Here is a 15,257-nt window from a genome sequence, read left to right as displayed (position 1 = left end):
CACTACAATTATAACCTTTCAGAGGCTGATTTAATATTAGTCAAATGTGCTACTGAACACAGTTTAAAAATCAAACGCAAGCAGGCGTCAAGTATTTGAAACGGTTTCGCACTTTATTTTAAGGTCTATTTCTCGCTATTACCAAAGCATTAACTACGACTTCGGCCCAAACTCCTAATTTGCTGCTTATTAATAGTAAGGCAGTTTAGGTATTGAGTAGGATTAGGGATGTAAAATATTGTCATGCATAATAAAGTAGTGATAAACAGCCAATATGTTAATAATAGACATGCTAATAAACTAGTTAATAGTGAGAAATGGACTCTAAATACGACTGCTTGATTCATTTTGATCAACAATATACACGGACTGAGTTTTCTCACCATCTCGGTGTTTTCATCGATGGCCTTGATCTGCATCTTCAGCTTGTTGACCTCGCGGTCGTAGGCGTTGTGCGGCACCGCCAGGTCGTACATGGTGAGGGACCAGAAGGTGGCGTAGAACTGAGGTCGAAGGTCATCCCACACTTTGGGCAAGTGAAGAGACACGACAGCCTCGTGCACCGGGGCCATGATCTGCTCGCAGGCCGCGATGTACTTATGGACCTTCTGCTGCTGCCGGTTGCCCTTCTCTGCCTTCTTCAACTCGTCGTACTTGGACTGATGGGAAGACAGAGACAGCAGGCAAGCTTTATAACTCACTCAAGCACAACAAACAGCCTGGAGAAGAGCATACGCAGAGGCCTGCAAGAGAACTAGAAGAGGAGGTGAAGAGAGAGATGCCCTGGAGAGCTGGAAGCAGGGGTCTAGTGTTGAGGGGAACACAATGAGCTCTGTATGAAATATTCATTAGGCAAGCAGTATCATATAGAGGTTATAATACCGCCAAATACAACAAATAAATCAAAGTTCACAGTAATGCAAGAATTTTATTAAACCAATGTGGTAATATTGCATTACTGGATGCTTCACAATTTCAACCACTATTAAATACTATTACTGCTTTAAATGTTATTACTTTTTTGCACTAATCAAGCTTTTTAAATCTGTTCAGTTCGGATAGTTCTAAGTCAGTACTGCAGTCCATTTGCAAATAAAACAATCCCAAAATGCACAGTCAAAACTCATCCAAGGTCATGCATGATTTTGTTCAAGGTACTCCTGTGCTTGAATTATTAAACCATCAGCTTATCAAACATGCTAACATCAAACTTTCGGATTCAACGCAAGTGTTAAGCCCTGTTCCCACCAACACAAATGCTTGGTGTGAAGATTTCCGTTACATAAGTACAAGCCAAAATGTGAAGACTTGCCAAAATCCGCAGAGACAGACAATGGGGTGAAACAAGGGTGAAAACTGGCAAGTCTGTAGATTTGAATGGAATGATTGGGTTTCAACTGAGATTGTAAGACATTGCAACAAAAAAAGCGATCTTAAAGGTGTAAGCCGTAATGTAATGCGTGTTTGCAAAGGTTGTTTAAAAAGAATTCCACTAGGTGACATTAGGCCTACATACTTGGCCTTTAATTTGAGTGAACAGCTATGAATGCATCTGTTCAGACTGAAAACATTCACACGCCATCAATTTGACAAACATTTACTCCACTCTCTTAGATTTCTTCGAAGTTTTTGTTAACATGGTCAAAGCCACCGCTATTATATAAAATTACAACTGGTGCTTACAAATGAACTATTCTGTTATGCATCAGTGAACAGCAGAGGAAGAACCTGGAACTGGCCCTCTCGTACGCTCTAAACAATATATCAAATAAAACAAATCTAAAAAGAAAATACATACTGTCTGACTTTCTGGGGTGTTACTGGTTTTCTATATGGCCACCTATTATCAGAGTGATTCTGCATTGTCATTTCAGCTCTTACGAATTAGTATTTTTTGCATTAGCAAAACTGGACCAAATATAATGCAAACTGGACCAAATTTTGGTGCCGAACATTTGTGTTGGTACATATGAACTGCTGCAATAGGGTGTGAAAGAGTTCGTTGTGAACACTCACCAGAATCTGATGGGCATACATGGGCCGAGAGAGGAAGAAAGCAGCATCGTGTGGCGTGTGGAACTGGTTGCAGAGGACATCGATTGACGGCACCCTTTTGATGTAGTCTTCTGTGCTGAGGTTAGACGCCAAGAAGCCACCAAACTGTACGAGAGTGTCGTGACACTTTGGGGAGGAAGCAGAAAGAGACACATTCATCATTAAAAGTCTCTCCCTCTGGTCCACGCTTCTGTCCCAGCCAAATGCAGATGCTCTTAATAAATCCTCATGTCGCGCATTTATTTGGGGAACTGCACCTCGCTTTATTAAAGCCATTCATCACAGGCTCTCCATCAGAATCGATGGGATGCACAGTAAAGCAATTTAGTGGGAGCGAGACACTGGGGAGAGATTCCAGAGGAGACTGGTGGAGGGGAAAGAAGTACGGCCGGACCACTGGGTCAACTCCACAAATGTTCCCGGACAGCTGCTTTACTACCAGACAACGTTAAAGACACCTAATGAACAACAATATTGTCTGAGTTTCAGACTGGAGAATGCACAATATGTCAGAGTCAAATAGAGCAGGAAATAAATAGGAATTAAACACTGGGCCGAAAGCCGAATATGGTTCTTTTAAAACATTAGAAAATATTACAGATCCCAATTTTAACACTGTGTGTGAATGTTATAATAAATGGATTACTGGAGCTGTTGTAATTATCATCATTAGAATTTTCTTCCTTTTTATTTTATTTTACAGAACAACAGTACAATTACAATAGTAACGTTTATGAATGTTGATGGAGTTCTTGCTTTTTCTCAACTCTTATTTTGGCTGAAACGCCCAGGAAGGCCTCAATGCTTCTTTATGTTGACAACAGCAGATTTATAAATGAGTCTCATTACAAATCTGTTGCACGTAGTGAATTGTAACATGCATTGCAAAAAAATCATACAAATGTGACTGCTCAACTGATAAGTAACACTGGTTCAGTGCAGATTTTCCCCACTCTTTGGACTTTTAACCTGGTTAACAAAGCAGATCCGTCGCGAGCTCACAGCGCTGTCAGAAAACATGCAATGCATGAGTGTATTAGAAAGCATTACTTTCTGCAGTTTATTTGTGTCCATGATCATTTTTGTCCATAAACGTGAAAAGCGGCGCAGCGCACCTTTGCGTTAACAGATTGTCATTGGACTTCCCCTCTTTAGTAACATCATCTGATCCTTCATCTCTGGATGTGAAATAGTCCATTATTAAAAAAAAACAATTAGGGCACTGACATCAAGATTGAGCAGACTGAGACGAATAAAAAAAATAAAAAATTGCGTTTCGTAGTTTATACAGGACTGGCGGGAAATATGCATTGATACACCTTTATTACATACTATGTGACACTGCAACACAGGGCATGTTTTATCCTACTCAATGTATTTGAATTATTTTATGTATATTTGAGTATTAAAAGGGTTTGCCATTTTAATGTATGTCTTTAAATGAGTCTGGGTCTGCCTGTCATGTGACTGATCACATGACAGGAAATAGGAAATGGACATCATAAAGGAGGCAGAATGTCAAACAAACATGGCCACTGCTCTCATTACGACCAAGTGGTGATCACCAGCAAACTGGAACAGTGGAGTTACCCATGTGGACTTGCCTTTCTAGCACTTTGGATTAACACTAATGGTTTTAATGGTATGGAACTCAAAGACTTTTCACAAGATTTTACAGCCTAAGCTATTCTAGTTTTATTCTGTTGTTTTAAGTCTCGTGAACATTGTAAATACATATTTGATTTTCACTTTTAACATTGTTGCAAGTCTCATCTTATAAACACTCAAAGCTCTCGCGAAGTATGATCTGACCACTTTTTAACAGAAGTTAACATCTTCCAATAAGGCTGATCTTTACATATGGTGGCCCACACGGGGAACGTTTAAAGATTTTAACGCTGTGTTGAGAAGAAAGTCTACAGCTTCATGCTGGCATGGTTGCTCTTAAAAACATTGGTTTGAAACTGGATAAGGATTTTAAAGACTCTGTTGAAAGTAATCTTAACTGTGAAGTGTGTTTTGGATTTTAAATTTGAAAAAGTGGAGGAATCTATCAAGAAAGCCGTGGCAACACTAGAGAGAGGCCATTTCCTGTTTTAAGAGGCGAAATCGAGAAAGAAGCCGGAGCAAACGAAAGATCCAGAAGACACCATCTCTCCTCCCACTGCGAAAACCAACCCGGTGCCTCCAACATCAACCCCAGCTTTACTATTACAACATCATCATCCACCAAAGAGACCCGCAAGCCAGATGGAAGGAGACGCCAGCGAGGTTGGCAGACTAGCATGGCTAACCCTGGGAAACCATCTCACCGCTCTCTAGTGTTCCCTTAGATTCCTCCAGCAGACTACTGCCTGTGTGTGAGGGCATAGTTTTATATAACTTATTACAATTAAGTTAGAATAATAGTTTCATGAAAGCCTAATTTTGCTTTTTTTTTTTTTTTTTTTTACATACAACCAATTTTCAGAATTTCCTGAAATTGTCCCGGGGCGACATCCAACGGGTTTTCCCAGACCGCATCACATTTATTGTTTAAGGCCTTTTCAGGATTTCATTCATCATACAGCAACAATCACCCCTTCCTCTTCTCATCGAAGACATGTGATGCAGTGCTAAACAGTCTCTTGCTGTCAGTGCTTGTAATGATTCTTGCGTCTTTCTCTGACAGCTTTAAATGCTTTCACAGTGCTGTGCTGACATTCTGCAATATAAAGAGTGTTCTCTCACTCTGCACTGGTTGCTATTTGATCACGTCACATCATCGTTCGGTACAATTTATTCTGTTTTAACTTATTCAGCCAAACACCGAAAGAGCTTTTTTTCTATTTTCAGCCGAACTCCATTTAATTTTCATTCGGTGAATCAAAAAAAAAAAAAAAAAAAAAACACACTATCAATCTTGGGCTTTTAAGAATCATTATCAAGATTCATTAGGTCAATCTGTACCCAGCCCTTAACCAATGTTAATTTTTTTCACATGCCATCAGCCTCTTCCTGTCTAAGTATATTTTCAGACCTGCAGATCATTTGTGCCGTTTAGAAACTGCTGTTTAAACAGTTGCAAAATGTATTTATGCAAGTCACATATAAGTAAACTGTCCTCTCATTGATCAGAGAGCACCGGTTTATGTTCCAGGATTACGCTCACAGTGCCATCCATCAAGATGAATTAACAAGTTAGCTTTGTGCACTAGCTTCCCTGCAAGGCAGGACCGCATCTCAGAGAAGATTAATGGCATTTCTAGGCGCTCTTTGGTTTTCAACTGATACTAATGTGTTCAGCCACTGCTGCTTTTTACACAACACATTTCCCATTATGAATTATGATACAGCTTGGTCAGTCAGCCCGAGTCGGATTGTTTCCTAACCAGACATGCACCGTTACAGAGTATGTTTTTAATCTGACCAAAAGCACCTCATTAAGACAACCTCTGACCAATTATTATGGGGAAAAAATGAGTGATCAGTGACCTAAATGGGTGATCAGAACATGCTGTATGTTTGTCTGAACTCCTAAATCTAGGCATGCAAGGATAACAACAATCTAGCAGTGCATTCTCATAAACAGATCCAACAGACTGGAAGAGATGGCACCTCTCTAAACCTGTGCAAAAAATACTGTGTCCAGAGTGTGCTAACAACAAAACTGGACACCAAAGGAAGATGAGATTGGTTTGGCTAATTTTCAAGACTCGAATCAGCTCAGATTGCCAAAACACCGCCTGGGGGACTCGCTGTCACATGTCACACTCACAACATTTCCACCTCTCATTCTGAGACAAAATTAATGAAATGCATGAGTTGCTTTGAGTCATAGTTAGTAGGAGAAAGAAAATTAGCTGTCCCAGCATCTCTAGAAGTTTGTTTATGTGGTGGGGAAATGAAGTGACACATATTCTCCCAAAAGAAATCATCTTCACTTAAATTGTATTTGCATTATCTAGCTAGAGCACATACGACTACTGCTTTTGACATCAACTCAGACCGCAGGAAAGCCACACACACATCATCTATAGTCAAAGATTTTGGACAGTTCTCTACAAAAACAACTGATTATAACCGTATATCAGGTAGGACACAAAATATTGCCCAATGAGAGCTAAGACCCATTGTCTGGAAAATACATCAGAGGTCCCTGGCCATGTAAATCACAGCATCTGAAATTGGGATAATTAGCAAATCTTCGATTCCCAACCCTACAAGACTAAGATATTCTGAGTCCTCGGTTAGGTGAGAAGTCTGATCACCTCTCTTCAGCAAGCCACTTGACTTGAGGAACCATTCATGTCCATAGCACAAATGATGCAGGTCAATTTAAAGGGATAGTTCATCCAAAAATGAAAATGTTATGTTTATCTGCTTACCCCCAGGGCATTCAAGATAGTAGGAGACTTTGTTTTTTTTTTTTTTTTCAGAATAACACAACGATTTTTAACTCAAACCATTGCAATCTGTCAGTCACATAATGGAAGTAAATGGGAATCACAGCATTGAGAGTCAAATACACAAAACCAAATTAAACCCTGTGGTTCGTGATGATACACTGATGAATAAAGACACAAAACGATTGGTCTGTACAAGAAACACAAGAGTATTTATCTCGTTTCTTTACTTCTGATTCACTGCAATGTCCGAACTGTCCTGAACACATTCTCAACAGCCAGCGCATGAGTCGTCTTGTTGCTTTACGGTGGATTGCAGACTTATAAGTGCACTAGCTATCTCTCAAATGGACCATTCCTAATTGAGACTGTAGATAGAGTGTCAATGGTCCATTTGAGAGCTAGGTAGTGCACTTAGAAGTCTGCGATCCACCATAAACCACGATGATGATGTTTTGTTGACTCTCAAATCTGTTATTACCATTCACTTCTATTATATGACTGACAGACTGCAACGGTTCGAGTTAAACATCTTTGTTTTCTACTGAAGAAACAGTCACCTACATCTGGGATACCCTGGGGGTGAGCAGATAAACATCACATTTTTGGGGGCTGAACTATCCCTTTGAGTTTCGGGGGCTGGAGTTTGTTCAAATCACTGTAAACATAAAACACTAGGATACATTAAGTGTCAAGTATGGCAAAAAATGTATTAAACATGCAAAATAAGGCAAATTTATACAAATTATTAAGTTATTCTAATATTTTTCAGGGTGCTTATGCATAAATCATGCAATCATGCTGAATGCATATTTAGTCTGTGAGATGAGTCAATCAATCTCTGTGGTGCATCAGAGGCGGTGATAGCCGGGCACGGGAGCCCCACACATTTCTGCTGATTGTAATGAGCACTGCACAACTTCCTGCAAAGTGACTTAAAAAAAAAGAGCCAAAATTAATAATTAAAAGCTTCCCCACTGATGTCAGGAAAAAGCGTGTTTCTCTTTCACACCATGAGCAATTATTTAGACAATTTGGCATCATGAGAGGGAATTATTTGCTAAAGGCTCTAATTTGAGACATTGAGAGGAAAAAGATGAAAAAAATAAAAAGCAAAAAGGATCGACCGGCGGCATCATTTCGCAGTCCCACACAGAATGGAGCTGATGATGTTAGTTTTTAGCACCATCTGCTGTGAATTGCGACATGTCTAGAGAACATGGGGGGAGAGAGGAAACAGTCAATTGGATTACCCAGTGAGTAATTGAGCTGCGCAGCTGCTGAACATGAAAAGCAAACTGCCAGTGCATGTGGGCGGCTGAAAATCACAGAAGTTCTGTACAACTCTCGACGTGAGTCTTTCCATGGCTGATACGGGCCACTTTCACTCCCAACTGCGATACTGACAACCGTGAAAAGTTTCTAAAACTCAATCATTCAGTTTGGTTTGCGTTGGGAAACGGCAGTCTTTTTGCACAGAAAATACAAAAATGTAAATGTATATTCACTGATTGATTACCAAGTATGCCAATTGGGACATGTTGCTCCAAGTTTGATGTCAATAATGATGCAAAGGTATGGAAGCCTGTATCTGCCACAGAATAATAAAAATAAAGAAAATAATAAACAAAATAAAGCTAATCACAGCCTTTTCTCTCTCACAAATTTGCAATTTCTCTCAGAATTGCAAAGTAACTTGTGTATAACATTACATATGAGTCTCCATGTCCAAAATGGTTTCACAGCAAAACTAATTTCATGATTTATCAATTTAATATTGAATTGCTGAATTGAGAAATCACTTTGGTGCACCAGTCAGGCAATAATATAAAGTAATAAGTGAATAAATGAATGGAAATGAGTGAGGCAGCTGGCCAAAACGATCACTAAATCAGCAGAATTTCTCCCAGTGCTCTTCATGGCCAATTCCAATCAAAATATTACATTCTGAAGATGTTGAAAACACTTGTTTTGAGAATATGGTTGAGATCATGAATATGAGCCAGATGCCGGATGTACTGAGGAATTATGCCATCTTTGATTATTTTGTAATTGTTATTAGGAGAGTTGTAGCAGTTAGAAATCCACTCGTGTTAGATAGATCCAGGAATACACAATGATAGCTGAAACTTTCATGCACTTAAGGGTTAACAGTCTGTGACTTCAGCAGGCTGTCGAATGGCATTGATGAGAGAAAGACACTGATGAGGGGTTATGCTGTGTTGAAGAACTTCTACTCCATGATGTGTGAGTCATTAACATCATTAACACATTTTCTCATCTAAAAGGCGGATCTTTCCTAATTGGCAGCCTTTACCTTTTTGAAATGTGCAATTTTATATGCCGTTTCTTCCTGAACATCCCCTCCAGGAACCCTAAAGTCTGACTGTCTGTCTCTATCATGGCATCAGTTTAACTAGACTGAAAAGCAGCAAGCATCAAACTTGAAGAAATGTATTCTCGGCTCCACTGCATGAGCTCCGCTGCTTGTCGTGTTTAATTAGCACGTCTACTCTTTTTAGAAACGCATGGATCTGAGTCATCTTGGTTTCAGTTGGTTATACCTGATCGTACAGCTTCCCCACGAGTTTAAGGTGCTTCTCTCCCCCCTCAGAGAAGACCACCCCGTTCCTCTGCTGGGCCATCAGGAGACACAGCGGTAACGCCAGCTCGTGGTCCAGAAGAGCGTCCTTCAGGCGCTGAGACGACTTCTTAGTGTTCCTGATCTGTCCAAAGTAGCCACCCTACACACACACACAAACAATCAGAAATGAACAGAAACACTCCCAATCAAACATGTCTCTTTACACTGAGGTAATGTGCACAAGATGAGAGGAACGTTCTCAAGTCAGAAGTCATGCCCAGCTGCGCAGACTGGACTCAGGAGTTTCTTCACTTACGCACAAGAAACGGCTGACTTGATTCATTATGAACACCTACTGTCCCGTGTGGTTGCACTTTAATTGCCTCGGCGTTTTGAAGGAAGCACTGTGGAGGCAAACACCATCTGCAATGCATCTTGGTACATGTTTGACCTGCTAAGTAGTGCTGGTGTGCAGATTAATAGTGTAACTCATGAACTCTAGCTCGCTCTCATTACAGGGGGCTTGATTTATGCATCACAAACCCCTCCAAAAAAGAAAACAAACACAAGTTCACTGAAGAAAACTTAATTCTGAAGCCATTTCATTCTTCTAGTGAAGACAATGCAGCCACAGCAGTTTGTTTAATCTGTATTCTTTTGCATCTGTACTTTGCTTTTTTGTTTAATACTGACAGTTCAATTATTTTCAATAATTTAGAGGACTTTTTACTGATATTAGTTACCCAAGTGCTCTGCTGTGGTGTCGTGTTGAGAATTGTGCCATTTTTCATGGCAAACTTATTAACAGAAAATATAAATTTTGGTCATATGGCGCACTCATAATCATGATTACAATACTGACCAAAATAATCATGCTTCTACCTTGGATAAAACATCAAATCCATTTGTAATAGCAGCACAAGCACACTTCTAGGATTCGACATCTGAAACGCTGCCGCAGCCCAAATCTGTTGCGGTGACATCTACACGTTCCCAAACATGGCTCAACCGTGTAAACGGACGCTGTGTTTGCTAATCGATGGCTATGTACCTCCGCTTTGAGCTGCTCTCCACCCGTCATGGCCTCCAGCTGCTCCACAGTCATTTCATCCGTGATCTCGATCCCTGCCATCTTCTGCACCACCTCCTTCAGGATCAGCAGGTCAAAACTGGCACAACATCAAACACATGAATGATTAAAGACCTTGATAAAAACCAAAGCTGCTCTTGGGGAGTTCTGCACGCTCCGTGACACTGGATAAAGGAAACTGAACAGAGCTGTGCTTCCTTTATGTTAGCGAACCTCCTCAAATATGGACCGGTGGATCCAGCTCTAGTGGGAAGACATTGGATCCGGGTATATTTTGGTCAGTGATGCATGACAGTAGCCTTTTTTTGGTTCAGAAGCCACCAAAATTGACACTACTTTGCTAATTTTGAATTCAACTTCCTGGTTTTATTTTTTTACATTCAGAGAAAATGAGGTACTTAATGAGAAATCAACCCCCCACTGGAAACATCATTGTCTGATCCATTCTCGAACATGCATCCACGGCCTGTAAACCTGTACGTGTATGAAGCTCAATCCAGATCTCTGAGTAAGTGCTAGTCGACTCTCCGTCTGTCAGCGAGGGCTTTCACTGCCTGCCTACACACGTCTCTCTGGAGTGCTGAAGGATAACCCACACCTTATTAACACATACAGCCGTGTAGAGAAATACACCGCTCTCTCAGACAAGCGATGGGATTAACCTCTTCATTCCAGAGAAATGCATCATTTTAATTGTTAATTACTGTATATTAAATATACTGGGCATTGGGAACCAAGTGTTGCAAATACAGCACATTTCAACACTGCTTTATAAAATGCTAATCTTAACTTTCAGTATATTCGCCTTTTGTTAAGAAAATCAAAAAATGAATGTGTCCAGGGTACTGAACACTTGGAATGAAGGAGTTAAATGCTTAAATGTTCGAAATATTGTAGAAGTCCTTTAAAAAACGAAGTCCTGAACGCCTTCCCGTACTTTAAGTGTGTTTTGAAAAACAGCAGCAGCATTAAAAATAATGTTCAAATTAACTTGGGTTTGGAAATGTCACTTTTCTGTTATTTACACTAATCTATTTAGTATTTACACTAATCTACTCCATTGAAACTACTAGACTCAAATTTATTGGCAAAAGCATGTTTTGCCAGTTTTTTTTGTTAACGATCTTTTAAATATAGATAGGTCTGCATGAGTATATCGCAACACCAAGTTCAAAACTACACAAACAGCCAGGAGAATGGAGAGTAGGGGTGTGTAATATATTACATCGCGACACTTTGGGCTTTTTTAGACAATATATAAGTATGAAAAAATGCAGGACCTCATTCCAAAGTCTGCATATGCTTGATACTGTGCATCTTTACTTGGATGATCTACTGTTTTTGTGATGGCTGTTCATGTTTTGAGCAGATGATTTTGTATAGTAATAGCAGTTTTAATAAAGCGCAGAGTCTCTTTGAAGAGCAGACCAGGGCCGAAGCACAGCAAACATGTAAGCGTACCTCTTTCCAGCTTTCAGCTGGTTGGTCACATACTGCAGAAGACCAGCTAACTCGATGGGATATTTCCTGAAAACCGATCCACACAAACTAGCGAGACCTAGAGAAAGACGTGATGACAAAAGCAAAACATTATCATAAGAACGAGCATTAGTATTCGTACGAGGGCAAGTCAAGAATGTCACGCATTTGTGCTCCAAATTGCTTTCCGGACACACTCTAGCAGCAGGGTCAAACCATTTCAACAAATGACATTTAACGTTCAGGCAGAAGTTCAATTTATTCGGCATCTCTGCGTTTTAGAGGAAACGTGGCACTCACTCTGCAGCCATGATGAAATGGTGGTGTCATCGTGCTTCATCTTCTCTTTCTCTGGGTTGGCTAAAGCTTCAATAATGCAATCTGCCCACACGGTCAAGGGCTCAAACGCACCACGTCTCGCTCTTTAAAGATAACACACACGCAGACGCTCTTCAGACTATTACTCAAACGGCCAGACATTGTTTTGGCATGTTCAAAAGAAAATGAATAGTCCATTTTCCTCCACTGCTTCCCAAACTGCAGAAATGCACACTTTTCTCCCTCATTTTAAACACACACAGCTGTCAGTTTCACGATGATGATGAAGTCAAGGTGAGCGATTACATGCTATTTTAATCACGCACACATTACGGAAGTTTGGAGGAGATCAGCAAGTTCCCGGGAGAGCTGTTATTAGCGGAGGGGGAAGATTATTATACAGTGGGAGTGTAATTATAACAGCCGTCTGAAAGGATACAGGCCAGCACATCATAGTTGAGGGAGGTGAGGTATTTGAGAGAGTCCACCACCGGAGTTATGAGGTTATCGTACCACTGGATCTGAGACAGGATCTGAAAGAAAAGAGTAGATTCATTAACCGAGCAACACGGGACATACACTTTTATTTTTATTCCACATGTATTATTCCAGTCCATTTTGTGCTTTAAAAGACGTCAAACGAAATGTTGGTAATGCATCAAGAGAAATTGCAAACGGAGCAAGACGTGATTTTATTTGTTTGCAGCAATGGACCTGATTGTGATTGCTACTATTTGTGTATAATAGTATGATCAGTTTTACCACAATTAAAGCATTTTTTTTTTTTCTTAATTGGAAATACATTTTGTAATATTGGATCCAATGAGAGAAAGAAAACCTATGCTGTGTAATTTATATTCAAGAATTGACTGTACATGCAAAAAAAAGTTCTCAGAGATACATTCTTTGTAAAACCCAGACACAAATTAGTATTTTTTTTATTTTATTTTTTATTCTGACGTCCCAAAGACAAATGCGAATGAAATGGTCGCACTGTAGATCCCTGTAGCCTATGTTTAGCTTTTTACATCTGATGCTTGGCTTTAGGCTTCAAGATTTAAAGACACTGTCATGAACAAGAAAATGTGAGAGTCATAAACTGTACACTATAGGCCAAATAATGCAAAAATATAATATCGCTACTGCGATCAATACTGGTCAATATCAGTCAATCGCTAAACTTGTCTTGCAAACACCACTAATTCTATTTCCCTGGTCATGTAGAATAATACATTGCTCAATTAGACCAGGGACTTCATTCTAGCAAACAATCAATTTTGATTTGATGATGTACTGTGGCGAGTGTTTGTCAGTTCAGAGGCAGCAGCATCAGTCAGTGGCCTCTCTCTCTCTCTCCCTCTCTCTCTCTCTCTCTCTCTCTCTCTCTCTCTCTCTTTCTCTCCCTCTCCCTCTCCCTCTCTCTCTCTCCCTCTCTCTCTCTCTCTCTCTCTCTGTCTCTCTCTCTCTCCCTCTCTCCCTCTCTCTCTCTCTCTCTCTCTCTCTCTCTCTCTCTCTCTCTCTCGAGGCGTAAGAAAAGCGCCAGCACCTGAATAACACAGCCTTCATCAGAGCGCATCTCCGTCTTTTACTTCACGACTGAATCTTCTGAATTTTTCAGAAATGCTAATGAATTCAAAGCCTTGCCAACGTCAGCCACTTCCAAGTCTTTTCTTCTCTGTACACGAGAGCAAAACCCGTGGAGTCTCTCCTCGCTGAAGACATGCACAGCATGAACGGTGACAGCACCACTTCTTCAGAACGAACACAGCATCCTGATGAAAACATTCTGGCAACCATGAATATCTATCCGCCTCGGTCGGCCCAGTCATGAATTTCTTACATTCGATGGTGATGAATGTGATTACCGTTAGCCCGCTGACTAATAAAGCCTAAATTTAGCCTTGTGTTCATGCTCTCGTTCTGATGTTGGGCATTAGGCCACTGGTCTGAGTTTATATATGTGATTTTTAATCTCTGGAGCAATCAAAATTGATGGCACACTGCAGATTATAAAGTAGCCCTGTAAAAGCATGTCATTAGTCTAGCGGACCATTATGGCCGTCACAAGCAATAAAATACTCACATAATCAAAGAGAATGGTGGGGTTACTGTGGCTCAACTTTCCAATCTGCCTTCCTGAGGGCTTCACGTTCTCCTTAGTCAGTCGCCTGGGGAAAAAAACAGCCAGAGAGATGGTGAAAACCAGAAAAAGTGGCACAGACGCACCAAAGCGAACAATTAATAACACTTACACTCAGCAGTGACTAAAACGGGCTTGTGAATTGGCTATACTTATTACTACAGACAATGTTTGGCTGACATATGCCAATAATCATGGCCACTGGTACAAAAAAAAGTGTGTAGGTGCTAAAAGTGCAAAAGTGTCAGAGCATGAAGCTTTGAAACCTTTATGAATTTTTGTTTCGAATCTGTGGTTCGGCACAAACTTGCCAAGTCAAGTGATTTCAGCAAACAAGGCTTCGTTTGGTCATACTGCTTTGAACTTTGGTTTCTGGATCATTTCAAAATTGCAATGGTTGACCGTTGAGTGTGTTTTAACTGATCTCAGATCTGAGGAGTTCAGTTTTAATAATTTTTAAAGCAGTCATCAGATTAAATAAATTCAGTTTAACATTGTTGTTTTTAAATCACCCCACCGAAGAGAGGGGTGGGGTCAGCAGAGCTAATTAGCATTTAAAGGGCCATGCACGAAATGGTTCACTGTCAACAGAGCTGTTTTTGACAGGGTAAAAGTGTGTTGTTTTAAACTGCCATTGCAAAATTTGAACCAACCTATGTTATAGACTTTCCATGAAGACCCCAAAGAATCTATTGGGCATCCGATGACCCCTTTAATGATTACGTACATAAAACAAAAATGCAATTGATATTTAAATGTCTCAACATGACAGCCAGCTCACACCAAGATTTTTATCTGGAAATTGGTAGCAGTAATTGGTGCGATAAATTTTAATTGGAATGAATGCCTGTTATTGCATCAATAAATACCAATACAAAAAGAGCTGATCTAATCACATTTCCATCACAGTGCAAAGTAAACTGGCCATCGCCAACCAATAGGATTTGGGCCTTTGGTTATTCAGCCAGTCCTGTTGCTTTTACAGAAAACCACACCTTAGTGGTATTCTTGAATTACTGAAGTATTTTAATAAGTGACAATTATTTATTTTTAAAGCTTTAGATTTTCTTGGAAAGGCGGTTGCTAACAAGGGACTATAGAGGTTTTCAGGAACTTTAAACGCCAAGACGGTCAACTAATCTGCTAGTCAACATTCAGTGCCTCGTTGAGTCCATAGTCGACTCAACACAGTTTTTTTTTGCTGGA

At 40.1% G+C, this 15,257-nt stretch overlaps 1 protein-coding gene across 3 annotated transcripts in view; it reads right to left on the bottom strand.

Moving 5' to 3' along the window:
- LOC113113390 (THO complex subunit 2-like) overlaps nucleotides 1-15,257 on the bottom strand; it is a 75,470-nt gene that overhangs the window by 28,602 nt on the left and 31,611 nt on the right. For all 3 annotated transcript variants that reach the window (XM_026279544.1, XM_026279545.1, XM_026279546.1), the window contains exons 16-23: nucleotides 13,995-14,079; nucleotides 12,351-12,444; nucleotides 11,894-11,974; nucleotides 11,576-11,672; nucleotides 10,076-10,193; nucleotides 9,005-9,184; nucleotides 2,017-2,181; nucleotides 384-659 (exon numbers count right to left, since the gene is read on the bottom strand). In XM_026279544.1, coding sequence (XP_026135329.1) covers nucleotides 384-659; nucleotides 2,017-2,181; nucleotides 9,005-9,184; nucleotides 10,076-10,193; nucleotides 11,576-11,672; nucleotides 11,894-11,974; nucleotides 12,351-12,444; nucleotides 13,995-14,079 — 1,096 coding nt within the window. The remainder of the gene's footprint in view (nucleotides 1-383; nucleotides 660-2,016; nucleotides 2,182-9,004; nucleotides 9,185-10,075; nucleotides 10,194-11,575; nucleotides 11,673-11,893; nucleotides 11,975-12,350; nucleotides 12,445-13,994; nucleotides 14,080-15,257) is intronic.

The sequence above is a fragment of the Carassius auratus genome, chromosome 14, assembly GCF_003368295.1.
Source record: "Carassius auratus strain Wakin chromosome 14, ASM336829v1, whole genome shotgun sequence".
Classification (NCBI taxonomy): Eukaryota; Metazoa; Chordata; class Actinopteri; order Cypriniformes; family Cyprinidae; genus Carassius; species Carassius auratus.
The sequence above is the reverse complement of the archived record's forward strand: the minus strand, read 5'-3'. Positions and strand labels throughout refer to the sequence as shown.